The 26,700-nt window shown below is 48.7% G+C and overlaps 2 protein-coding genes across 5 annotated transcripts in view; one reads left to right on the plus strand and one right to left on the minus strand.

Moving 5' to 3' along the window:
- Positions 1-15,553, plus strand: part of RUFY3 (RUN and FYVE domain containing 3) — a 40,139-nt gene extending 24,586 nt beyond the window's left edge. For 2 of the 3 annotated variants that reach the window (XM_074148196.1, XM_074148197.1), the window contains 4 exons: positions 638-718; positions 1,070-1,237; positions 2,318-2,415; positions 3,728-5,864. In XM_074148196.1, coding sequence (XP_074004297.1) covers positions 638-718; positions 1,070-1,237; positions 2,318-2,415; positions 3,728-3,800 — 420 coding nt within the window. In that variant the 3' untranslated portion in view covers positions 3,801-5,864. Of the gene's footprint in view, positions 1-637; positions 719-1,069; positions 1,238-2,317; positions 2,416-3,727; positions 5,865-6,091; positions 6,212-9,209; positions 9,313-10,473; positions 10,578-11,642; positions 11,671-12,427; positions 12,503-13,182 lie in introns of those variants that run through there. The other variant, XM_074148195.1, reaches the window with a different exon arrangement.
- On the minus strand, positions 14,264-24,396 carry GRSF1 (G-rich RNA sequence binding factor 1). 2 transcript variants are annotated; one of them, XM_074148199.1, is made up of 10 exons: positions 24,182-24,396; positions 23,703-23,847; positions 22,647-22,802; positions 22,189-22,329; positions 20,649-20,778; positions 18,858-19,018; positions 18,575-18,699; positions 17,759-17,894; positions 17,430-17,513; positions 14,264-15,980 (listed from the first exon to the last, which is right to left on the minus strand). In XM_074148199.1, the coding sequence occupies exons 1-9, from the start codon at positions 24,359-24,361 to the stop codon at positions 17,455-17,457; spliced, it is 1,233 nt and encodes a 410-aa protein (XP_074004300.1). In that variant the 5' UTR covers positions 24,362-24,396; the 3' UTR covers positions 14,264-15,980; positions 17,430-17,454. The 2 variants fall into 2 exon arrangements, with proteins under 2 accessions (XP_074004300.1, XP_074004299.1); XM_074148198.1 differs by having other exon boundaries at positions 23,703-23,850; positions 24,182-24,392.
- Positions 24,397-26,700: the final 2,304 nt, after the last annotated feature.

Here is a 26,700-nt window from a genome sequence, read left to right on the forward strand (position 1 = left end):
ATGTATCTGCGATTGGGAAGGGTGACTCCAGGTGGGAGGTGACAGATGGACCTTGGCCACCGTGAGTCCTGCCTGGAGCGGCTGGTGAAGCCGTGAGCGTGCGCAGAGCCGAGAGCCAGCACAGCGTGTTCCAGCTTGCTGTTGGGAGGGGGGATTTACTGAGGGGGTGGCATACACATTTGAATGTAGGAGTTCTGCTTTTTTGGCCTGAAATGCTGCCCTTTTCGGAAATCAAGGGGCAGGATCTACATTTTTTTGATTGATATGGTTGGACTAGATGACCTTCAGTGGTCCCTTCCAACACATTCTATGATTTATTGAAAGTGCTGGTAACTACAGCAGAATCTAGATTTTAGTTCTAAAGCCCTTAAGATCTGTTCCTGAGGATTTGTAACCACACTTAAAATATTGTGAAAGTCCTGAAAGTGGAGAGTTTGTGTGTTTAGTTCATATCCGTAGACGTGCAGTGGGGAACAGGGAGAGGGAGCCGTTTCACAGGCTGCGGTCACTGAATGGAGCTCTGAGTTTTGATAGTCACAGAATTTGTTTTCAAAGCGTTGGGAAAAGCAAATAACGGGCAAATGTGAGGGTTGGTAGTATATATTGATGGGTTAATTAAGTGTCTTCGTTACCTTAGGTCACTAAAGACAGAACTGCCGATGGACATGCACTGACCGAGGCGCGGAAACAGTTGAAGGAGGAGACTCAGCTGCGGCTGGTAAGGGCTGTCTGAGCTCGGAGCTCACCAGGAATGGCTTTTTGGTGTAATAACTCCGTGTCAGACAATTGCTTTTTAAAACATTTGCCCAGGGAAATGAAATGTTTTTAGGGAATAAAGTCTGCCAGCTTTTCTCTAGCCCCCGCCACCATCAGACAGATGGGCCTATATTGCACTTTCTGCTGTTTACGTTGCTTTAATATTGGACAGAAAATGGGGATTTGTTGTCTTTAATCACCTTTGATGGGTCAGATCCGTCGCTGCGGCGATGCAGCACAGTTCTAGGTCGTGGTTTTCTTGGGGAGGGTGAGGAAAGCTGGCTGGTAACGCCGGCCCATCCGGGTGTTCCAGGACGTGGAGAAGGAGCTGGAGGTGCAGATCGGGATGCGACAGGAGATGGAGCTGGCCATGAAGATGCTGGAGAAGGATGTTTGCGAGAAGCAAGACGCGCTGGTGGCGCTCAGGCAGCAGCTGGATGATCTCAGGGCCCTAAAGCATGAACTGTCTTTCAAGCTGCAGGTAGGGAATAATTACATGAAATGCAGGGAATAATTACCACAGGTAAAAGTGGTAATTCCTGGTTTGGTTTTTTTTTTCCCATCTACTTAAAAGGGGCTGGGTGTGGAAGGGTTTCGGGTTGTGTAGCATTCTTTGGTCTTGCTACAAGAAAGTTTTAATACATGAACGATTGAATGTGTTGGGGGTTAAAGAAAAATGCCATTTCTTCTGAGGAAAGACTCAGGATGATCCAGAAATGGGTGAGTTTGACCGGGAAAAGCATCTTCTGTGTTTTTGTGGTATAAAAACTGAGCCGTGGGAGCTTCTGTTCCGGCACAATGTGGTATTTGAAGGTGTGTGGTGTAATTACATATGGTACTGTGTGGTGACAAAAGACTCAAGACAAAGAGCAACGCAAAAAGCTTGGAAAGAAACTCTAAAATAAACTTCAGAACAGGAAAGCGTTGCCTCTGCTCTGCTTGAGCCAGTCATTCTGTGCAAAACAGTTGAATTACACAAACAGATATTGCTTTAATATGTATTATACGGGAAACTTCACTGATTCTGGTACTGCCTTTTTGTGGCATCCAGACGTAGCCTGCACCTGTAGGGCAGGGTCTTCATCCTTGCGATATTGACCTGGCCTTTGCTTTCTGAGCACCTTCTCCTGCCTCCTTGGATCCTGCCCTTTTGGCTTCACGTGTCACACAGAATCACAGAGTGATGTGGGGTTGGAAGGGACCTCTGGAGATCATCTCCTCCAACCCCCTGCCACAGCAGGGGCACCCACAGCAGGTCCCACAGGAATGTGTCCAGGTGGGTTTGGAATGTCTCCAGAGAAGGAGACTCCACCACCTCTCTGGGCAGCCTCTTCCAGGGCTCTGACACCCTCACAGCAAAGAAGTTCCTCCTCATGTTGAGATGGAACTTCTTATGTTCCAATTTGTGCCCATTCCCTCTTGTCCTGTCCCTGGGCACCACTGAAAAAAGACTGGCCCCATCCTCCTGACACCCACCCTTGAAGTATTTATAGGTGTTGATCAGATCCCCCTCAGTCTGCTCTTCTACTTACAAAAACCCCACGATGCTCCTTTTTTCCAGAGTTCAGACATGGGAGTGAAACAGAAGAGTGAATTAAACAGCCGTTTGGAAGAGAAAACAAATCAGATGGCTGCCACCATCAAACAGCTTGAACAAAGGTAAAAAATGAAACTCTTACTGTTATAAAGTCACGTGTGTGTCCTAGTGGTGGTGTCCTGCTGAGCCTGGGTGGGGGAGACGCGAGCCCCAGCGCTCTGCTCAGCCGCTGCTGGACAGCTATAGTTCTTGAGATGTTGTTGGAAGTGTTGTGCACACTCAGGAGGGCTTCCGTTAGAAAGTAAGATACTACTAATGCAGTAATTAATGTAGCAGCTTCGTTTATACACATCAGCTGTGCTGCGTGTTATCCAGCCATTACAAGTCCAGTGCTATCTCTGACAGTGCTGGGAAGGATGGAAATACAAACATTATTCCACATGGAATCATAGAATTGCTGAGGTTGGAAGGGACCTTTCAGGCCACAGAGTCCAACCATCAACCCAACACTGACAAAACCCATCACTAACCCATGTCCCTCAGCACCACGTCTGCCCGGCTTTTAAATCCCTCCAGGGATGGGGACTCCACCACTGCCCTGGGCAGCCTGGTCCGAGGCTTCATAACCCTTTCAGTGTAGAAATTTCTCCTAATATCCATCCTAAACCTCCCCTGGTGCAACTTGAGGCTGTTTCCTCTTGTCCCATCACCTGTTCCTTGGGAGAAGAGACCGACAGCCCCCAGCTACACCCTCCTTTCAGGGAGTTGGAGAGAGTGAGAAGGTCTGCCTCCAGCCTAAACATCTCTGGTAACATCAGTAACATCTCTGGTACTGTTTTGAAAATAATTCCCCAATTGAAGCATTCTCCTGATGACCAACCATGTACTTTCTGAGGGAGATGAACCTCCTGGCGTGAAAGTAAATGGAGGAAGATGAGGGGCAGCCTGGCTGTCGCAGATGAAGGCAGCCCGAAGGGATAATGTCCGTTTGGGCTGGGCCAAGTTCCAGCCTAATGGCCATGTTTGGCTCACGTTATTGACCCTCGGCATCAAAGTGGGGATGATTTGGGACAGAGAAACGCTCCTTTTTCCCTTTAGTCTCGTTCTCGAAGCCAAGGCTTTGCGATGGTTTGGCCAAAAAGCTCAGGAGTTCAGTCTCTGGGAATTGCCTTGGCTGTCGTGCGAGCTCCCAGAAAACCAGGGCCTGGCTACTCATGAGCAGGTCAATGCACTAAATGAATGCTCTTGTTCTAGGGTTTATATTCTGTATGATTCTTTATGAAAAAGGTCATTTTGTTTGTAGAAAATCTGTGCTTTAACATGTTTTAAGATCTCTCCTCAGCTAATTGTTTTGCTCTTTTTCTCCTGCTGTTCTTATTTTTCCATATTTTATTTTTTTTCCCCATCATCCTCATTCTGATTTCCTTAATACAGTGAAAAGGATTTGGTGAAACAGGCAAAAACCTTAAATAGTGCAGCAAACAAACTGATCCAGAAGCACCATTAGACATTTTTATGTCTGGTCGCCTCACAGCTCTGACATCAGAACTCATTTATGAGGGGAGAACTTGAGAATTGCTAAAAGCAACTGTTAAAATGTTAATTGTCACCTTAAAGTTGATTTGGAATTTGCTGAATTTTTAAAACCAGTGAGGTTTTTTTTTTTTTTTTCTTCAGAGATTTAGAGTCGGGTATGAAAATCCCTAACTTTGCCATTTAAGCTGTGTTAAAGAACCGATGAGTTGGCCAGTAGAGACCCCAGAAAAGCGTTAAGGAACGGCAGAGACGTGGCTCTGTCTGTCCCGGTGACGCAAAGCACCTACAGCAGCGCCGATCTCCAACATTCACGGAGAGTCGGTGCCTTGGCCGAGCCAGTATCAGATTGGCCAGCTCTGGAAAGTCAACTAGTTTTTCTGTGTTACCCTTTTTTCGTGAAGTAGACTCGGGGAAAAAAAAAAAAAAAATACTAATGCAGTCCCTGGAAGTTGTTGAAAGTAGTTGTGTGCGTTCCCCAAGCCCTTCCCTGCCTTTCGTTTCTGTTCCGTGGGGTCTTGGAGCCATCCGAGAGCGAGGACTCGGTGGCTCGTGGCCGCGAAGACCAGCCCCCTCCTCATTGGCCTTCGTGACTTGGTGGGAGGCTGGGGAATTCCGACTTATCCTTATTCCTTTAAACTTCATGTGTCCAGAATTAGTAGGTAGGTGTTAGAGTAACAGGATAGAGTGGTGAGTTCAGTGGAAACCTCCTTACCTTTGCATTGCCTTCTACCTCCACTGTCCCTCCCTCCTAGACGCACCTCGCGGGTTCTTCCCCACCGAAGGAAGCCCAGGAGAGGTGCTTCGGTAGGTCTTGCCTCTTCCTGGAAAGGGAAGTTACGTTTTACAACAAATAATCTGATCTTTATACTCTAGTGCTTAAAAGAAACGGGAAATAAATAAGAAAGGACCAAGACGTGCAGTGGTGGGGAGTAATTTGGTGCTTGAGCCTTCCTTGTCCGAGCAGTCTGTGGTTTAAAAGGAGTTGCCTTTTACTGTTCCACTCCTTTCCTTTGCTTCCCAGTTTCCGTTGCTCAATACAAGTGGAATTTGCTGATGAAAGAACAGCTAAAGCTTGGAAATGGCTCCGAATAGGAAAAAATAATTGCCAATTTAACACCCCAGTGCAAAACTTTAAGTAACTGTAGCTTGGACTATTATAAACCAATACCCTCTTCCCTGTGGCCGCCTGAGTTCAGGGTCTGGCCTGTCACAGGCTTTGGGCTATAAGTGCTCCCAGAGATCTATATTTCTTTTTTTCTTTCAAGAAGATGACATTTGGGGGAGTTTGTGTGGAATTTTTTTGCGCTGGGTGAGATGCCCATAGAAATTCTTTGGTGCCAGTTCTCCCTCTGTGCTCCTTGGGGCAGCGGGAGGCAAACGTGACTCGAAGCCGGGGAAGGGAGACCATCTGTTGATTCGCACTTATTCCTTCAAGTTTCAAAATCTCAGGGGGGGCTGAGCCCGGTCCTCCTGCGCCCCCCGCTGAGCTCCTCCCGTGGACTCCTGCACACAAGCAGACTTGGAGACCCCTTTTAAACCTCCACGCGATGCCCGAGTCGCATGCTCGAGAGTATAAACTTTAACCTTCAATAACCTTCTACTAGAAACTCATTTTAACCACCAGAAAAATAAAATAATAGTAGGGAGGCGGAAGCTTTCATCAAGGTATCCAAATAGCTAATTAGAGCAGTTAACTCCCCTGCCCCTCCCCGGCCTTCGGCTGGAGAAAGAGGGGTCGGGCTGGCTTTGTTTGCTCTCACGGTAAGGCTAAAATAAGAGAGAATTGAGAATCTGGCCCTTTGCGATGTCGGGCTCCGGGGAAGGGAGCAGGAAAAGACACCGATTCTCGATCTAGTCGCTAACCTCCGTCGCAAGTTCCAGTTACGCGTGTAAAGCTGAAATGTAATATACATTAAAATCCAATTGGACTTAAAATTCTGTGTACTTGAGGTTTGCTTTGAATCTGGATAAAAGTGATGTTTTATGTTTTTCATCCTAATGGCTGTAAACCGTAGTAATAGAATAAAAACTATTGAAAATCAGAGCTTCTGCCTGGTTCACCTACATCTTGCTTTTCTTTCCAAGATTTTCCTCCTTTCCATTATTTTTACCATTCTTTTTTTTTTTTTTTGACTTTACCTTTTCACTGGGTTTTTTTTTAATTTAATTTAATTTTATTTTATTTATTTTTTGCTTAAACTCGGTCTTCCTCCCCACCATGGCTTTTGTTTTTTATCACAAGTTCATGTGGCTCAAATCCAGATTGCGGCAGGCGGAGAAGGACCGGCAGTTGGCCCAGCAGGACAACCGTCTCTTCAAGCAGGAGTTTGGGGACAAAATCAACAGCCTCCAGCTGGAAGTGGAAGAGCTCTCCAGGCAGCGGTGAAGAGATCCTTTTCTAATCTATTTTTTCCTCTCTTATTTTTCTATTTCTAATCTAGGGCCGTGTTGACTGTGTCTAGTAGAAAGCAGTAGGAGGTGGAGATGGAGAGGGCCAAGCGGCATTTGAGATGCCAGGCAGGCGTGAAATGCTTCGTGAAGTGGCAAATCTTTTTAACGTGCGGGTCTTTAAAGTTGCAACTTGAAAAATCAGGTTGGAAGAAAACGGGAAAGAACTGCGTGGTTGGGAGAAACCGCCAGCAAAAGCGCAAATCTTGTGTGGGGGTGGGATATCAGGAGCAGGCTGCAGAACATCTCTTGGATGGAGATCAAAGTGTTGGGATGTGTCCATGGGGGCTTCCTGCACCGCGGTTGGATTTGTTGGGCGATAACCTTCTCTTTTGGAAACCTGCAACGCTAGGGATGCAGGATGGAGACCACCACGAGCTGGAAAACCAGTCTGGAAGGCTGGGTAGATCCTGAGGTCGCGTTGTGGGTTAGCCTGGAGTGAGGGGGGACTGGATGTGCTTCAAAGAGCAGTCAGGTCTCTGGCGGCAACGTAGACCTCTCCAAAGTCTGCTGTTGCTCAGACTTTCCACTGTAATAGCATCATTTGGAACCTAAAGCTAAAACACTGAAGAGTTTGGAGCAAGGGACATCAGTCTGGCAAACCGTGACTTTGATTTCTATTTTCCAGCTGAAACTGGTCTCAGTTTTGCTGGGAGGCAACCAAAAGGTTGGAAACCAAACGTAGAGAACTTGGCGAGAGCTGGCCCGCTCCCCGCTGCGGTGTCATCGGTTTGCCGATATCAGGAAAACAGAGAAAATCCTCTTATCTGAAAATAGCAGTGTCTCCCCTTCCGCAGCCCTGGCGCAGCTTCTGTGTGTTGCAAGGTCACCGGGCTGGATGGTGTGGAAGCGTTGCTGGATGCAGCTTTTCGTTTTGTCACCTCCTCCCCTCCTGGCACGGCGTTTTGTTTCCTTTTTTTAAAAAAAACGTGACAGAGGGTGCCCACAAAGCCAGCAAACGGCTTTTATCAGGAATTCATAGGAGGTCCTGGGCCTGAGCTCTCCGTGTTCTTGGGTATAAAAGGTCTGGGGAACGTGTTTCTCTGCGTGTGCTCCTCACACCGAGGCAGTTGAACTTAGTGCAGCCCCATGAGATTTGCAATTTGCTCTGGTTTTGCATCAGTTGGACTCTTCCTGATCCCTTCCTCGCTCGAGCTAAATCAGGAGGAGGGTATGAAAAGGATGGAGCCTCCTTTCCTGGGAGGCTGCGCTGCTTTATCAACTTGATTTTAGTCCCAGGTTTCTAAAGCAGCGAGTTGTTGGGTGCTGCGGTGGGTGGTGGGGAGTTTTTCTGGAGTTATATTCCTTTTCTGGAGTTATATTCCTTTTCTGGAGTTATATTCCTTTTCTGGAGTTACATTCCTTTAAGAGGAAATGGGACTTTTTGTGTTTGTGGCGTTTTTAAATCACGTTATAAACAAGAATTCCCTGAGGTGGTTGAGTTTTTTTAAGTGTCAGCGCGGGCGAGGAGTCATTTCTGGATCTAAGTCTCCAGCAGCTTTACTCGCTTCAGTCAGGCTGTGTAATTAATGAGGCTGGAGTCATAACGAGCTATTTAAAAAACCGTTGGAGCGGTTCGGAGGCTAATGAGGGTAATGACGGATCACGTCGGTTTTAATGGCAATGAGGATTCTGAAAATGGTACAAGTCCCATCACTGCTTTCACGGCAGATATTTGGTTTCTAGGTTTTGCTTTTGGAGCAGGGATGGTTCCCTCCGGCAGTTCCTGTATTTTATTTGTTGATTATTGATTGATTTCGCAAACGGGGGCGAGTCTCTGGCGCTTCAGTTCCTGCCGGTCCGTGTGCTCCGACAGCTCGGTGGCTGTTGGGCACAGGAGGCTGCAGTTCCTGGAGGCGTGGAGCTTTCTGGTGCCCCAGAGTAAAAGGGTCTGAGATGTACAGGTCTGGAGTTGTGCTGCGTCAGGGATCTCCGATGGGCTTGTTCATCTGTCCTTGGTTGTCCTCCTGAATTTCAATCTGCTGCACTCAGCCATGTCCTTGTTCTGTGTGGCTCAATGGACCACAGCAGGCACTGTGTGGGGCTGATACATAAGCCTTGGTGGCAAGACCAGTGGCTTGACTGCTCAGTGGTCTTGAAGGAGCATCTGCCATCCTTTCGTTAGAGGTTGGGCTGCACCAGGGAGTTGATTATGGTCCGTAAAAGGCCGTATGCATCCCGTTTTCAGCCCTTTGGGCTCGCCTCTCCTATCCCAGCCCACCTACTGACCTGCTCCTGTGCCGTTGCTCAACCAAGGGCAGTAGCAGAGCAGGTTCTCCTGCTGGAGAGGAGCCCTCGGTTGCTCCATGAGGACCAAGCCCCGCTTCAAGGTGAGGTGTGAGAACACCAAGGCAGTAGCAGAGCAGGTTCTCCTGTTGGAGAGGAGCCCTCGATTGCTCCACAAGGACCAAGCCCTGCTTCAGGCAAGGTGTGAGAACACCAAGGGCAGTAGCAGAGCAGGTTCTCCTGCTAGAGAGGAGCCCTCGGTTGCTCCATGAGGACCAAGCCCCACTTCCGGGTGAGGTGTCAGAAGAATTGCCCCAGCTCTCAAGGAAGAACAGCCCCATCCATCCCCTTTGGGAAGGGGTCAGGGATGTTGGCTTTGGTTTCAGAGCAGTCCACGTGCGGAAGAATGTCTTTTTGAACAGGGCACTGGTCAACTGTTCTGCAAGAGCTGAATAACTAAGGATTTTTAAGGACTTGCAGGCATATCAACAATTTCCCGCAAAATTGTGCTAGAATTAGATGAAGCACCTCTAGATTTTCCATCCTGACATAGTATGCGAGACAACTTTTTATTCAGAGGCAGTTTTCAGCTCTTGAGTTGGGGTTCAGTTGCTGTAGTGTGAAGAGAGGGTTAAACAGCTCATTTTCTCTCCCTGTGGAGTGTTACGGAATAGCCTTTATTCACGATTCCACCTCGCTATTCCAGGAGCCACCTGGAACTGGAACTGAAGCGGGAGAGGGACAGATGGTCACAGAGTCACCAACGCGGCCAAGACAACAAAAAAGGCGCAAAGAATTGGCTGAGACAGGTAATACGGGTGTTGTTCCTCTTGCCTTGTGCTGGAAACGCGGTGTCGTTTCGCTCACTTGCTTTTCCTGAGCTTTATTAGGCAATAAATATGGATTGTTGACGTGCCACAACAACACGGAACCTTTTTTACACACGCTAAATAGGCAGTTTATTGAGTTGAGCCTGGCAAAAATATTGCAAATGTTACATTTCACTGCAGAACGCCGATTTCCTCTTCTGGGCTGGGAACCCGGCGAAATCCTGACAGTAATTGTGATTCTTCCCTCACTAGTTTAATAAAACTCGGCTTTATTTCTTGCATCGTAATCAGGGATATTCTCCTGAAAGAGGTGAACAGGAAAACTTGGGAGACAAAATGATTTTTTTGCTGGCATCACAAGTCCCTGTCAGTGTCCTCTCGGTGCGGACGATGAGGGAATCCAGTGTTTTTTAAAGCGAAGCGTAGCGTTCATCTTGAGAGTAAAACTTGGTAGTTCCCAAGTGAAACTCCCTTTTTAGCAGTAAATTTGCCTTTGGAAGTGAAAAATCTGCTCCGTGGCTTTTCCTGTAAAACGCAACAGGTTCTTTTGCCGGGAATTGGCAGCGAAACGCTTGTTTTGGGGAACAAAACTTGTCACCGTGAGGAGCGTGAAGTGCCAGAGGTGGTTTCTGCAATTCCCAGGAGCCGCTGCCGCCGCACCGGAGAGTTGCCTTCGCTGGGCTCCCCTGGGCTGCGTCAGCCGCTCCGCTTGTTCTTTTTTCAACCGATATTAGGCATAAGTTCAATGACATTATTCACGCGTCAGGAGTCATTTATGGAAAAGGCCCGTTTGCTGTAGCAGAACAGCTAGAATTCAGGAGAAGGAATCGGGAACTAAGCGCGGTGCGGTTTGGGCCAATAAAAATGAAAACAAGAAACCCCCAAACTGGGCAGTCTGGTCTCTAATGCAAAGGTCGGAAAAAAGTAATTTCAGAATATTTTTTTTTTTGGTCACAAAACTTGGCAAAAAGTGCTTGATTCGGCAGAAGTTTGTGTTTGCAGAAATTGAGGAGCCGGGCTGAGATTGTGGTCCCAAGGTGAGAGCCGGGGAGGATTTGTCTCCTCTCCTGGCTGAGGGGATTTGTCCCGCTCATCAGTCGTTAAAAAGCCTCTTCAGCTGTAAACGCTTCCTCTTGGCAGGACGGGAAGCACAAAATCCAGGAAGAAAACGCTAAAGTGAAGCAGCCACCGAGAGAGGAGAACAGCGTCCTGAACAGCGTCCTGAACAGCGTCCTGCCCCACAAGTACGGAAGGAAAGAAATCTCATTTTTTGCCTTCTCCTTTTCTAAGTCCTGCTTCCCCTTCTCCGGTTTCTTTGCCGATGGGAAGTTTGGAAAAGTCCGACTTCCCTTTCTAAGAACCATTTTTCAGCCTAACGCCTTTTGCTGAGGTCTCTTTGCTGCTTTTTCGTAGCCCTCAAAGGGAAGAAGGAGGTTCTGCCGCTTGCCATCAGCGTTTCTGGAGCTGAAAAGCTCCGTCTCTCTCCCATTTACCTTTGAATTTGTGTCTGTATAAATCTGCTGTTTACTAATTTGTCTTAATTAATGAGCTTAATAAGTCAAATGCTGCAGAGACCTTTGGAACTCGTGTCCAAAGAAAGTATCTTTATTGGTGAGGGAAAGGAGAAGGTTGGTGGGTCGATGGCATTTAGAACTAATAACTGGGGACTTCGGGACAAGAAGAGAAGCTGGTGGAGAAAGAGAACTTGAAATAATATTTCAAGGAGGTGGTTGTGTAAGAATGTAGTCCCGGTAGCGAGTTTCTGAACTCAGTGTTACAGAGGAGGATTCTCGGTGTAGGACTTGTTTAGTGTTTGAAAACTAAGTTTCAGATTTGGTTTTAAATGAGAAAAGATGTTTTCTCTGTGACGAGGACGTTGCTCGGGGATGTTAATGGCCTGTTTGAGTCCTCTGAGCGTCGGTGACAGAACGCAGAGCTCTGCCACGCTGCGCTGAACACCCACATAAACTTAATCGGAGAATTCTGGTCTTAAAAATAGCGTAAGTTCAATTCGAATCTGCTTTACCGGGTATTAAAAACCTCCCAGGCCTTAGATGCAACACCCGTTGCACCTGGGATGTTTAAGCAGCGGGAGCATCGGGCTGCCGAGGTATCTCAGAGGCCTCAGAACGCAACAGGAGACCAAATACAGAGTGGACTTGGCAGCATGGTTTTGCAGCAACAAACCCCCAAAAGTGCGTATGGGTAGGATTTTAACAACAGGTCGAGGGAACTCTCTGATAGTCCAGATGTTTTTCTTCAATGCCACAGTGACTGAAGTGCCAAGTGACAAGGCTCTTCTCTTGCAGGTCGCCGGGCGACGCGCAGGACGAGCAGGTTGGTGGTGCTTTTCCTTGCTTTGAAATACTGAAGGGTGAGGGTCCAGAGGGAGCTCCTGGGTGGCTGCAGCATCTTCCCTGCCCAGATACCCTCATGTTTGTCCTTCAGGTTGTGCCGTGGTGAGGATTTGTCCATAAAAGCCACTGTTCCCTAGTGGAAAAGTGCTGTTATCCCAGTAGGAAGGCTTTCCGTTGGCGGTGCTGCGCCTTTGTGAGCTCATTTTGCCTCCTCAGCACAACCGTGTTGGTTTTTAAACGAATATTAAGCCCTTTTATTATTCCTTTGCCCTGTGCCTTTCCTGGCGTGTCTAAAAAGAACAATGAAAACATAATACAATATAGTGTTTGTGGAAATGGTGGCGTTTAACCTCCTCGGTGGTGTTTAAGCTCCGTGCTCCGGGGTAGGGCTTTGCCGGTTGCTCTGTGGGGTGGAGGGAAGGGGGTGTTTTGGTTGATTGGCTTGTTTTGCCGTTTCCATGTATCTCAAATTGACCAAAATCCATTCTTTCTCCCCGGGGTGCCTGGCAAAGCAGGGCTACACCCCTAACTGTCGATGGGATGCCGTAACACTCGTGCGGTGTGGCCAGTGCGACTGTAGGTCATCCTGCAAATGCTGGGTGGTCCCCTGTGGCTGCACCGTGTGCTGTGGGGGGGAGAGGGGTGAAAAACACAACGTGGGGAAACTTCCTCCCTGTGTCAGAGGCGGATCGGGTGCCGTGTAAAGCAGAATGTCTTGGTTTTCCCTTGGGGTTTAGGAACAGCCGTCGGGACCTGGGAACGCTGAGATCTGCCAGCTCTGCCGGGAAGAAAGCAGCCGGAGCGCAAAAAAGGTAACTCCCAAGACGTGCGTTGTCACCTCTGTCACCTGGAGAACGTGCGTTTCCTCTGATTTTCATTTTCGAACAGCAGAGACTTCCCACTGGTGACTTGGGTCCAAGAAATGAGCCCTTCTTCTGAAGTCCACTTGACCCTTCAGCTTGTTAAACAGGGGTTGCCTGAGGGCTCCCCGCTCTGCTCTGTGTGCAGTGCTTTGGTTTCCCTTCCCTTTAGCAGCTTCTTCCCTTTTTACTCAAGTGGGTGTTTTTCTGGGATCAATCAGAAGCGGGAAGAGGAGGTGCTGACACTTCTCCATTTCTTCACTTAGGGCACATGGCCTTTTTCTCTTATTTTTATTCTTTTTTTTGTGGCTGAGCCCCCCTTGCTTTCCTCACGATGATTAGAGGGTTACCAAAAAGGGGCGTTTGGTGGGAGCGCTGCCTCCATCCAGATACTTCCCTGCACTGATGCCGAGGAGCAGGAGCAGTTTGCAAGGACACAGATGTTTGTTTGATTGCACAGGAGCAAACTCCTGGTCTTCAGAGGAGACAAGAGTGGAGTTTTGGAGCGTCTTTCTCTAGCCCAGAGGAGCATTCGGGTTGAGGGAACAATAATGAGAGAAAACAGCAGTTCCTTTGTGTCGCTTGTGTCTTGAGCATCTCCTTAATTTCTCTGTCCTCCCTCTGCCTTCCAGAACGTCTGCAAGAACTGTGGTGGAGTCTTCTGCGAAGCCTGTTCGGGGAATGAGCTGCCCCTGCCCTCCAGCATTAACCCCCAGCGCGTCTGCGACCCCTGCCACAAGCAGCTCATCCAGCAGTACTCGGCCAGTCCCCTGTAGGGGACGCGGTGCAGGGAGAGGTGACCAAAAAATGGTTGTGGCTTGATAATGGTGGTTTGTGGAGTCGTTCAGGGGGAATGTGAAGAGAAGACACTTTCCTGTGTTCTTTGGAGGTCGGAGGGAAGCAGCTTCGTGGTGTTTCGTGGACGGTCTGAGCCTTCCCTGTACCAAAAAACCTGCCGGCTCTCGGTACTGAGCTTGTGCTGGGGAGAGCGGTTTTGGGAATGTCCCCAAGGTGTCCCCGAGCAGCGAGGACAGAGCGCCCTCAACCCAAAACGAGCTGTGTGTCTGCGTGCCTGGGTCGGGAACGGTCTCGTCCTCATAGCTGTGATGTGAAAGCTGCTGCTGCTGAGCAAAGCCTCGCTGAAAGCAGGACGGGGGGATTTTTAATCCTTCTGCCTGGCTCCACTTGAAATCCCGTGTCCCTTTCCCGTTGCCTTTTGACAATCCGCGCTGCGTCACTGCCAGGGGTCTGAAGGCCAAGGGAAGAGGCCAAGAAACCCTTCCAAGCTTCATTCCTTTGGCTCTGGCCATGGCTGCACAAATCGGTCTGGAAAACTCAAAGCTGTGAAAGTTCCAAAGTTCTCCTTGTGTGTAGGGGGTGCGGGATGGGGAGAACCAAGGACCTGCACTGATCTGGAAGCGCCCTTGAAGCATCTGGGACCTTCCTCGGAGACCTTCACTGTGACTTGGTGACCACGCCGCCGTGGTGACAGCGAAGGGCGTCGCTGCACCTCCCGTGGCGGGGGGTGGGAACTGGAGGGATTGGATTCCCCAGCATTTAGACACCAAATCCTCGTGACAACACAGATTTAGGGCCACTTCCCTCCACCTCTGCCCCTCGGCCACAGGCAAAAAATCATTGTCATAAACCCAGCGTTTCGCTATTATTTTTTTTTTTTTTTGGTAGATCAAAAAGAAGCGGGAACGCGTTTCACCTACGAGAAATTTTAATTTGAAACAGCGTAAAGGGGTTTCACGCTTCACGCTGCATCATTCTTTGCTGCTGTCACCTCAAGGCATGTTGTGTTGCTCCGAAAAAGCGGTGGTGGCTTCCTCGTGAAGCACGGAGCACGTCACGGTTGTGTGGGGACTGGTTTATACTGGAAATCTACTTCAGGCTTCAAGGCCACAGAATGTTTTGTAGCCCTTAGAAAAACTGGTGTATTTCTACGTGACAAACGCATTTGGGTTTGTACCGATTTCGTTAGGGATTAGCGGTTTATTTCCTCCGAGGGGATTTTCTGTTCGTTAGACCGGCTGGAACCCCGGTAAAAGGCGTGTCAGAGCTGAGGTCGTTTCCGTGGTTGGTGCTAGTTTGTACCAGGAATTTCTCTCCTCTCGTTCCCTCCAGGCCTCGGCGTGTTCGGCCACCCGAGTTCTCCGACTCCTCTTGGTGCCCCTCGGAGCCACAGCACTTCACAGGGGGGCAACTTCAGAGATTTCCTCTTTCTGCTCTTTTTTTCCCCCACCCCTCACAGTCGTTAACAGATTTATTTCCTCGCTGCTGCCCCGTAAAGTAGATTTAGTAGTTGTTGAAACATGAAAATCCTAGAATTGAGGTGTGAGCTCACTGCTTTGCAGCGCTCAGACACCGGAGAAGACCGGAGATAGGGAATTCTGCGTTAATAGTTTTGTGTACAAACTGTACACATTTACGAGATTTCAAATTCCTGCATCCAAACCCAGCGTGACTCCTCCCCCGAGGAGAAAGTGAGCCCCAAACCATTTCCACGTTGGAGGATTAAACTGGAAACCGGGCACTTACTGTACATACTATTAATGCTGGTGCATCCAGCATTTTGCAGCTCCGGAGGGACAGATTACTTGTGATTTGTCCCGGCAGGAGCAACCGCCGCTTTGCTTGCTCCAAGTGCAGGCTGGGAGTTGTTCCTGGGAAAAGCTGGATGGCCCTTGAGCAGCAACACGAGATCTCGCAGGAGGTGGCTGAAAAGCCCTTCGGAATCCAGCGCTGCGGCTGCAACGGCCACAGGCCTTTGGAAGGGTCCAGCTCGGCGTCAACGCCTCCTCTTTCCCGGTGTCCGGGGCTCCGGGAATGTCTCCGCCTGGAAGGAGGTGCTGTTGGAGGGGACATTTCGCCCCGTGACGCTGCAGACACCGCGTGTAATGCTGCGCTGACACCTGGCCGTTTGGATTCGGGGAGCGGAGGGTGGTTTTTTCTGATGTTAATTTTGTTCCACGCGATAATAAAAACTTGATCACCTGTATCCTGCCTCCTGAGCGCTCCTTCCAGGCTCCGCGGATGGAAGCATTTCAAAGCCAGATGGCAGATGCGTATGGAGACTGAGAAAGGTGGTAGGAGGGATGAGGTACGGGTGCCCGCTGAGGCGTGTATGAGGATGTTAAAGCGCTCCGCGTTCGTTAATCGCAAATATTGGTGTTTTATTAACACTTTGAACGCCGTTCCGCAGGCGGAGACTGGAACTGCTCCGTCCTGCGGCATTTGCGGCTCCTGCGGGGCAGCTGCTTCTGCTTTTGTTAACAGACAAATCTTTCCAAAGTAGGTCAACACAATTTATTACATGCTTTTACACAATGTTAAATTAAATTTTATACAGTTTATCCTCGTTACTGAGCAGTGACACTCGGACCCGATCTTTGCGTTCACACCCACGGAATGTGTTCACTTTGGCCTAAAAAAAAGAAAGGAAGAGAAATGACTTATTATTCCTTTCCTTTTATCACACGCACCACTGGCTGCTTTTTTGTTCCAAATTATTGTCTCTACAGTAGAATTCAGCAATACTAAAGGATCTCACCAAGGAAAAGGTAAGATGACGCAAGCAGCTACACCAGGTGAGATGTTTTCATGGGGGGGGCTGCAGCGCGCACACACGGGGTGTGAGGTGTTAATTCCACTGGGGCCAAGTCCCAGCACAGGGGACAGAGAATGTTCTGGATGTTCCTGTTCTCTTGAATCTGCCCCAAAAGCTTATCCCAGGCCTAGATTAGAAATCCATGCCACTGGATTGGATCCATGCCACACCACTGGGGGGTGTCAGCACTCACTGCTGCAGCAGGAGGGGCCAGGAACTCGGGGAGCGGCACCCATCGCCCCCCCCACTTCCAGAAGGGAACTCAGGGAAGCGTTACAAGTTGGCCAGGGCCATCCGTAAAGGTCACAGGAAACGTCTTTCCTGGTACAAACATCCTGCCTCACGCTGGGGGGGGCTTCTTTTGCAGTGGAGGGGGGGGGGGGGGCTGTCTTGTGGTGTCCGTAAGGAGTGTGACCCGATGGGGTGACAGCAGCAAGAACTGTCACGCTGCGCTACAGCCACCTCCACAGGAGGGCCACCTCCCTCATGCTCACACCCAGTGCAGCCCGCAATTGTTCCCTTGTAAAGGGCAAGGAGAGAGACATGGTTTCTGTGGAAATAAAAAAAAACCAACACCACCACCCCCAAAAAACACCCCCCCCCCAAAAAAACCCCACCAAACCCCAAACCAGTCCAGGCACAGGAAACCTCCCCCCCTTGTTAACATGGGGGAAAATGTTACAACCTGTGAACACTGAGAACAGGCTGACGACCCTCCGCTAGAAAAGAGGGGATGGATTAAAAAAAAAAACAAAACCCACTAAAAAAAAAAAAAAATAGCTGAAGAATGTTACTTTGTCAAGCTCCACCGTCTGTAACAGGAAGTAATATCCTCCCCGGCCAAAAGACCAGTTAATCCACAGCCACGGAAAATGTTTAGCCGCGATTCCTCTTTGTGCCAGGGGACACAGCCCCAGCAGCACCTTTAATTAATCACTCTGGCAGAGTTTTAAGGGGAGGAGGAAAAGGAAAAAAAAAAAAAAAGCCTTCTCCTGCCAGCTCCAGCAGGGCCCAGGTGGGAAGTGTTGGGGCAGCGCTGGCTGTGACTGCAGGAAGGAGCCGCTTGGCCGTGGGATTTCCATCCCATGGGATCTGGATCCACAGGCCAGAGCATCCAGGCTCAGTGCCTGAGCTGTGGTGAGCCCCTCCAGCCGCTCCAAATGCTGGCATTTCAGCCAGCTGAAATCCCAGGTGTCAGAAATAGTGCGCCTGGAGCCACTCGTCGCTACAAATGGAACAGGAACGAGAGGAGAAGGATGCGCTTACCAAACCCGAGAGCGTGCCACTGTCACTAGCAGTCCTGTTTCGCCTTGGGATGTTCGTTCAGGAATAATTCGACAGCACCGCACTCTGGGGAGCAATTTGAGAGAGACGCTGATTGGATGTGCTACATTTCTTTTCAGTTTCCTTTTCTTCCTCAAAGCCAACGCCACATTATAGGATCATTTGGAAATGTACACTTCAGACAATCCTTTAGCGCAGGGTGTTAACAGCAGCTTCCCAAGCTGTGCCAAACAGCCCCAGGAGCTGAGTCTTGGGGTTGTAAGATACACACACACACACACACACACACACCCCCCCGCCTCTTGACTTACGCAGCTGTGACCCCTCCTTAGCCATGGCAGCGACTGCGTCCTCTCGGCTCTCAAAATGCACATCCGCTTCTCCCGTGGCATCTCCCTGGGAGTTGTATTCTACCATGATCCGTGTGGGCTTCAGCGGCGCAAAGAACTAAAAAGGAGGGGGAAAAAAAAAAAGAGGGTTTGGTGAGAAAAAAACAACAGAACAGTTAACGCACCCTATTACCCCAAAACTCGGATGTTTTTACTCATAAAGCCTGTCCAGCTGCGGGGGGCGGGGGGAAGAGTCTCAGCTCTTGAGTAGCAAAGCACTGCCCTTCTCCACCCGGGTGAAGCTGAGGGACACCCAAGTCGCCCGTCCCACCCTCTGTTAAGCTCCTGGCACGGTAATTCTTGACAGCAACCCAAATCCTCACAGGGCACACGTGTTCTGTACACGTCAAAGTCATTACGCGCAGGTACGTTCGCTCTGTCATGTTCTATACTATTAAAATGATTCTGAAATCCACGTTTGTACAGTGAGCTACTCCGAAATCTAGCCAAGATGATACGTGACTATCCTGAGATCAAAGTGAGGATATTCAGACAGCCCAGCAAGCTTGAATCCATTCGAATTTACGGAGGGGAGCGTGTCACTGCTGTGTCCCGGCTTCCCCGGGGAGCCCAGAACCCTCAGCGAGCTCCCGTTTCCCAACACAGTCAGCCTGAAGCCACGCAGCACTGAGCCCTAACGTAGACAAAGATCAATTAAAAATCTGAAGTTGCTTTATCTGTAACAATTAATCAAGGGTTTCCATTGGCAATTTCATTCATAGTTTTGCTGTTACTCACATTTATTATGTCTTGGGCACTAGCTTGGGTAGGAAAACCCCTGACGTGGACAAAGTGCAGTGGTGACGAGGCGTTCCCAGATTCTGAAATGGGCCTGGAGCTTTCTGATCCTTCCCTGCACGATTCTGTGGAATGGGGGGGGGGGGGGAAAACCCATCATTAATGCTTGTGATTCTCACCTCCCTCCCGTGAAAGCTGTAGACACAGGGGGTCACGCTCACAGCAAACAATGAGAGTAAAAGGAAGAGGCCTCAAAGAAGACAGACGACAGGGAGGGACTCACTGTTTTCTCTTTCAGCATCTGAGGCTCCTGCGTTGCTCAATCCCCTTTCCTCAGAAATGAACTCAGGTTCTCTTCTCACTCCGTAGGAGGTCACCATCTGCCTGTCGTAAGGCACGTGCCTCTGCATTTGATGCTTTCTACTTACGTACACTTCTATGTATCTAGAATTCAAAGGAAGAGATTATAGGGCACCCCGTGCACCTCTGCAACGAACTCAAGGTTTTGAGATAGTACCGCTACTTCAGGATGTTCTCCGATCTCGGCTCTGCTCCCGTGCCAGGTGTGAGAGCCACGGTACGGCAAGCAACGCTTCTGAAGAATTAATTCGTTTAAATTGCACGGTTATGTTTGTGAAAGCCCTTTTCAACTTGCGGTGACAGCCACTCTCCTCCATAAACCCACACACTGTGAGACAATTACCAGTCTGGTCGGGACAGAGTCTTCACTTTACAGCCTTATACACAGTTCTCATAGAAGGTATCCTTCACTTACAAGCCAAAAGACAGAATTTATTTCCTCTGAAAAATGTTTTCTAGTTCTTTCAGCAGCATGCATCGTTCTGAGCAGCCCTGAGGCTGTTTTCCCCTCAATGCATCTCTGCAAACTGCACTATTCCCAGCTCTACAAACCCCTAATTAAAAACACACCCAACCCCTAAACAGATTACTGAAACTGGCAGACACGGTGTGGAGGGTTATATTAACTACTTCAGTGGAGCCAGAAGACTTTATGAAGATTTTAAGATAATGCTATGAAATTGATGGGATAAAATGTAACAGGGGGTGTGAAAGTTGTGGCTACAATACACCAATATGTAACGCGACATTAAGGGACTCAGGCAAGACCCCATTTACACCACAGAAATTAAAAATACGAAACAACAAACCCTTATTTGCAGGTTTAGTCAAAATATAACATTATAATGCCTTATATTTCTATCTGCCCACCCCAGAACCCCATAACTCAGTTTCTTGGCTGATCGCACAGAGGTATATGAGCTCGGGTAGGGAAGCAGATCAGTTCTTGTTCCATCGTGATGAAGAAAAAATTAACGGCAGATTAAGAATTAATGAATCTCTACCAGAGGTAGGGAAGAGTGTCAGTTAATTCAATTATTGGGCACACCTACAGAGCGGCTGTTTTCTTTTAATATGGGGGGGGGGGGGACAAGCATAAGGAAATGCAGCCTGGGAACAGGAAATAAGGGGAGAGAAGAAAGGAAGCAGGTGCTGTGTAGAAGAGGTAAGGTTGGGGAGGTCTTTTTCCTGCTTGGAATTCAGTACAAGAACTTGGTGGGTGTTTTAAGAAAAATCAGGAACGGATTTAAGCCAGAGGCGAGCAGCAACCTGTGCTTCACACGATGTACTCTCTGAGGGGCGACACTGGTTGTGGCCAGTACTGGGCTGAAGGGAAGGGCGAGGGGTGCCAAAATCACAGAAAGCACCAGGGAACCTGGTGGAAATTTGGCAGGGACAACTGTCTGTAGGAGATGCAGGATTCCCATGCACTTGTGTAACACTTGGGTTACACAGTATTAAAATGGAAACATTTTAAGCCTTAAAGTAACAGTCTGACACCACAATGAGAAAGGTTTAGCTGTGATTTCTACTGAAACTTGACTCTGAAGTCTGAGTCCTAGGTTTTAAGGGTAATAAAGGCAGGGGCTTCCTTAATAACGCGAGCATGGGATGACCTAAGATTAGCTGTTTCGCTTTAGAAGCAAGCTCTAAGCCACACAACATGCTTCAGACCACGTTCTTCTACTCTTGTGAACCCCCGAGAAGCACCTACCTACTTCCCATATATTCCCGGTGTCGCAACAGGGCTTTAGCTGCCATTTCGGGAGCTGCAAACTGCACAAAAGCTTCTCCTGTTCTTCTTTCTCCCCGGTAAATGAAAACTATGTCAGTGATTTTCAAACCTATAGAAGGGTTGGGGAGAAAAAAGGCATTTACATTGTCAGGAACTTGTGCCATAGCCCAGAGAGACATCTTTTCCCTTATTCTTCTGGTTTTTGACAAGATAATCAGGCAGTTAAATAGTTCTGAAACAACTGCTCATGCTGGTCTGCATACCTTTTCTTTAAACTTTTTTTTTTAATTCCAAATTACTGGATTTTTTTAAATTTAGTTTTCACAGAAGGTTTAATTGCCAATAATCGAGTTAAGGCTTTAAGTAACTATGAAAACAAGTGAGTCCAAGTTGCAGACAAGAAGGAAGTCCAGAACACAAGTGTTCTTGAAGTCTTCTCTTATTATTGTAAATTTCTTCACATCTCTTTAAAACCCAGCTCAAATTCACTGCACTTCAATCTTCGTCCTGTGTATCTTGGGGAGCCTGTAATCCACTGAACAGCGCTCTCTGACACGATACAGAGTGCACACTAGGCTGAGCTCCTGCACTTATTTTTTTCAGGAATGCTTTTTTGTGTACCTCCTCGAGCCTCGCTACTTTCTCAAAGCGTGTCCCCAACCTCCTAAAAATAATGGAAATACTCGCTCCACAACACTACCCTCCTCATCTCATTGTGATAACGCTGCTACTAGATGCCTTCGCACATACTGAAATACTTTTATCGATTGAGAAGTATTATTGGTGGCCTTTGCTTTTGGCATGATGGTGGTTATTATGAGTCTTGGTGCTGCAGGACTCTGTGTGCATGTCTACCTGGAGTGGAAAAAATTTAGGGGAAAAACTGGTTTTGGTTTAGTCTATAATTTAAATTTTACCTACGGAAACGTCAATTTATTTTGCAAAACCTAGAAAGGCTTCTTTCCTAATGAATGCAGGCTGCAAGTGGGGGACATGAGCATGGAGACACACGCTGTGCAATAGTTGTTCAGCTGAGAACTGGTCCAGTTCATTTTCACAACCATTAACAAGCCAGTAATAATAACTAAAAAAATGCTGTTAACAGTTTTAGCAGTGGTATATGCTATCTGTCGTGATTATACATCTGTGAATACCCGTGCTGCATTCACTTGTACTTAAACTATCATACAGGCATTTTTTCCCCTCTTAACTTTGCCAAAGTTTAAGTTTGCAGATAACAGGATCTAGGTTCCTCCTCTCCTTCCTTCCCCCACCTCCATAAGAGTGCTGTAAGTACTGATCCTAGGTTAGACCTGCAGAAAGTCAAAGGTGCGAGAGCCTTGCAGCCAAAAGCGTGTTCAGAAAACTTTAGTTGGTTCTAGCTGCAGGGGAACAGCAACTCCTTGCAGCGTTTCAGGTGTTCAAGCACGTGCTCTTCCTTTTCTCGTGTAGAAGAACAGCAGCCCAGCTGAGCATCAGCTTGGAGAAATAAACCAAAAAGCACAGAATAGGCTGTTACCTGAGAAAAAAGCTGCGATATCATCCTCAGTGGAGCTGAAGGGAAGGCCTCTGAGTAGTACAACTCCATCGTTTATGGCTTGTGACTCATCCCGCAGACTTCGGAGTAAGCCCTCTACATCGCTGTCGTGTACTTCAAAAACTGCAAGGAATAGAGGCACAAAACATGCTTTCCCTCACGGCACTCAGAAGGCGGCATTCTTCAAGGCAATTTTTTCCCCCTGTGAAACTTCATGTTTCTTCCCCCACCCCATACTCTCTGGTCTTGCGATGGTGCCCCTCACTTGGTTTTTCCTCCCCAGTCTGGGAAGTTTTGGCTTAATGGTGCCTTTTGGGCTAATTTGCTGCTTTGTTCTGCATCCCACCCTTCTCCACACCATCCCGCTTTATTATTCAAGCATTTCTTGTTCACTTTTATCGTGAGTTTTCTTCCACTGTAACTTCTTGTTTCAAACCCACCTTTCACGTAGCGTGGGCCCATGTACCTCAGGTGCTTTTCCAAGGCTCTCTGGACATCCGCTTTGGACTCTAGCTCGATCAAGGCATCCCCCCTGCGTCTCCCATCCCTGTTTAAGAGGAAGTGTATGCCGTTCTCACCATTTCGAATTCTACAGCCTAGAAATCAAGGAACACACGACACAGAAACATACGCAACTGCATCAAACACGGGGGAGTCTTTTGATTGCAGATGAAAGCTGAATATTCTGCACAGAGCTATCCGCCTCAGCAGTGCAAAACGGTTTTGAAACAAAGGATAGGAAACTCCTATTTCTACCCTGAACTCTAACACCCAATGCTTATCACACAAAAGAAACTGATTTGACATCCATTGGCTTCCACAGCTGTATAACTGGATAGTAAACATGCTCATATTGTTGATAAACTTAATTGCTTCTAAGTTACTTAAAATCAAACCCAAACGTTACAGTCTTTCATTCTCTATATCTATACTCTGCCTGCTCTATGTTCCTTTCCCCTAGGCCTTCAAACTGACTTAATTTAGTTTGGCAGGTTATTAAACTACTTAAAAACTCAGACCATCCAGCCTACTCTGGAAGGATGCATCATAATATTACAGTACGGAGCGATCAGCCCTGCAAAGGTATGCACAAGCCTATTAATTAGGATCAGAGAGCAACACTGAAGTTTAAACTGGTAAGTAAAAAGCACTCCAGTTCGTTTAAAAGAGGGGAGCTGGGGGGAAAAGCCAACCGTAATGGTCTTTAAAGGAAACATTTCAAATTGGACTGCCTTTACTGGGGAGACACCAACTAAGAAGGGAAAGACTTAAATACAAAATGCCACAAAGATGAGTTTCTAGTCACTGTCCAACAGTTTAGAAACTGATTATTTGTTTTATATGTGTAAATTGTGGATAATTTTGCATGAATATTAAAAACTCAACTTTGTCTGGCTAGTAACGATCTTTACATTTTCTTCCTGTTAAGTAATCATTAACTACTGGGTGCCATAAAACCACACTGAACAGTTACGCGGGAAAATTAAGGCACATACTATCAAAAAAGGTGAGCACGTCTTCCTCGGTGCAGGAGAAGGGGAATCCTTGCGCCCTGATGAGAAAGACGTTGTCATTTTCTGCCTTGGACGACTCGGGTTCCTGCTCCGAGAGGTGACCTTCCTGGGACGGCGCATCTGTAACCTGCTATCAAAAAAAAATTAAGAAAAAGTTAAATTAAGAAGTGGAAGCACGCGGGGTTTGGTAGTGGGACCCAGCTACGTTCAGCGCATGGTAACTGGGTCCTGTGGAATAGGCAAGGGCAGGGGGGGCGGCAAGGGCCGGCCTCCAGAGCTGTCCCCCCGCTGGTGGGTGTAACGGCCCCGCCGCCCCTCCGGCCCCGTCCCGAGGACGGCGGGGTCAGCCCCCCCGAGGCGGTGGGGACCGTCCGACCGCCCCCCTCCCCTCCCGGGCGGCGGGGTCCCTCATGTCTCCCCCGTCCGCCGCCATCTTAGGCCCGGCCCCGGTGGGCCCCTACCTGGCTGTACCCGCGGAGGGCGGCGCAGAGCGGTGCGGGTACCCTCAGGGCGCCCGGCCCCGGCCCGAGGGCGGCGGCGCTGAGGAGGCCGCGAGCGGGCGGCGGGCGCAGCCAGAGCGGCGGGCGGCGGCCCAGCAGCAGGGCTGCCAGGCCCCGGCGCGCTGCGGCGGCGGCGGCCATGAAGGGCGGGCGGGGGCTGAGGCGCTCCGCCTCCCCTTCCCAGCAGGCGCCGGCGGGCCCGGGCGGAGCGGGGCCTCCGGGCCTCGGGAAGCGGCGCCCGGGGTGGACGGTGACGGCTACTGGTGCCTTGGTACAGTAGAATCATAGAGTGGTTTGGGTGGGAAATGGGACCTTAAAGCCCACCCAGTGCCACCCCCTGCCCTGGGCAGGGACACCTCCCACCACACCAGGTTGCTCCAAGCCCCCTCCAACCTGGCCTTGAACCCCTCCAGGGATGGGGCAGCCACAGCTTCTCTGGGCAACCTGGGCCAGGCTCTCACCACCCTCACACCAAAGAAGTTCTTTCCCACATCTCAGCTCCATCTCCCCTCTGTCAGTGTCAAACCCTTCCCCCTCCTCCTATGGCTCCCCTCCCTCATCCAGAGTCCCTCCCCAGCTTTCCTGGAGCCCCTTGAGGGACTGGAAGGGGCTCTAAGGTCTCCCCGGAGCCTTCTCTTCTCCAGGCTGAACCCCCCCAACTCTCTCAGCCTGTCCTCACAGCAGAGGGGCTCCAGCCCTCCCAGCATCTCTGTGGCCCTCAAGATGCCCATTTAGACTTTCTCTCACCACTAACATTCTTATATATATATTATTTTTTAACAAACAGAATAGGAAAAGAGCCCCACAGTATATTTGCAGTGTAAAGTTTTAAGCCAGGCTTAAGCCCCACAACCCTTTTACACCCCTTCCCCGTGGACTTCTTTTAAAGAGAGGTGACTTTCTGCCCCTCGCCCCTGTCCAAGCTTGACCGTCTTGGAGGTGACACTGGCTGAACCTGTGTGTGAAGAACATAACGCCTTTCAGATGATGTGGAAAAACTATCGTGCTCTTACTGCTGAAGAGGGAGAGAAGGGAAAGAGGTGGCACCGGCTTCTTGAAAGTGGTCACACTGAACCAAGAACAACAACATTTTTAGGATTAAGCAAAAAGAGCAGTAAGAGAAGAGAGAAGCCCACCAAAAGTCCCCAACAGTGGAGGAAGCCAAGGGAGAGGATGTGCCAGGCCACCCCAGCATGTGGACCCCAGTGTTGGGAAGATGGTGACAAGGAGGTAATGGGACAAGAGGTGATGGGCACAAACTGGAACATAAGAAGTTCCATCTCAACATGAGGAGGAACTTCTTCACTTTGAGGGTGGCAGAGCCCTGGAAGAGGCTGCCCAGAGAGGTGGTGGAGTCTCCTTCTCTGGAGACATTCCAAACCCACGTGGACACGTTCCTGTGGGACCTGCTCTGGGTGCTCCTGCTGTGGCAGGGGGTTGGAGGAGATGATCTCCAGAGGTCCCTTCCAACCCCACAGCATTCTGTGATTCTGTGTGATTCTATGACAGCCACCACAGGGAAGAGTTTCCTCTTCTCTCCAACATCCTGTACTTCTAGTCTTGGGCATCTCAAGTTGCCATCTCAAGGCACTGCAAACTAGCACTCAAAATAGTCTTGGGTTTTTCAGCACGAGTCTTTCAGCGTGTGGTGCTGCCGACCCGTTCATTTCTCAGAAGGCTTGAACGTTCCTTATCGCCGTTTTGAAAATGTTAACAAGCTATTTCAGGTCATCTCTTTGTTGCCAGGTTTCGCTTTTATAAACTATTTCTTGTAACAAACGTTCGTACGACAGACTGTTACCTTGATAATGGCACAGTCCCTTGACAATAGCGCTCTCAATCTCAGATTTTCAAGGTAAATCACGTATTATACACGTTTTCAAAGGAACGTTGACCTCAGCACTCAAGTGGTTCACATTCAAGTTTTTCATAGTTTTTCTACACATTGGATTTCTCTTCAAAACCTTCTTTAAACAAGCAAGCAGGTTTTATAGGAGCGAAAAATTAAGATAACTATAGGAATTCCTCTTGACCACTTATCTTTATCTAGATTGGCTTTCATGCTTTAAGTTTAATTGAATAAGCGAATGCCTGAATCTTACAGACCAGGGGAATGGTATGCGCATTCCTCTCTCGTGAACCAAGCAGGGTGCCCGGAAGAGTCTCTTTAAGAGATGCATGTCTTCCACCCGTTTTTCCTTCAATATATTTGCTTCCCAAATAGAGTAAAACTTATCCCACTGCTGTTTCGTCTCCTGTCACATCAGTGTGTGCGAATCACCTTTAGAGGGCACCACTTTGTTGGGCATCTGTCGGCACTGGGGTTTTCCAGGAATCTCAGCGCTTCCTCAGCAAATGTGAGGGATCAAAGCCTCTGCAACTATGGTCAGGAAAAAAAATAATCATGCTATTACAATAGAATTTGCATTTATTCACTTGATAGAACTGGTGTTGAATGAGGTCTACTTATGAGAGGAAAT

The sequence above is a fragment of the Numenius arquata genome, chromosome 5 (assembly GCF_964106895.1).
Source record: "Numenius arquata chromosome 5, bNumArq3.hap1.1, whole genome shotgun sequence".
NCBI lineage: Eukaryota > Metazoa > Chordata > Aves > Charadriiformes > Scolopacidae > Numenius > Numenius arquata.

Bases quoted from the DNA above. Each gene is read 5' to 3' on its own strand.
- GRSF1 (XM_074148198.1), bottom strand. From the start codon at position 24,361: ATGGCCGCCGCCGCCGCAGCGCGCCGGGGCCTGGCAGCCCTGCTGCTG. The intron at 22,330-22,646 runs GTGGGTTTGAAA...TATTCCTTGCAG, and splicing joins GGGCCCACGCTACGTGAAAG to TTTTTGAAGTACACGACAGC. The intron at 17,895-18,574 runs GTGAGTAACAGC...CCTCCTTTTTAG, and splicing joins GTGCCCAAGACATAATAAAT to TTCTTTGCGCCGCTGAAGCC.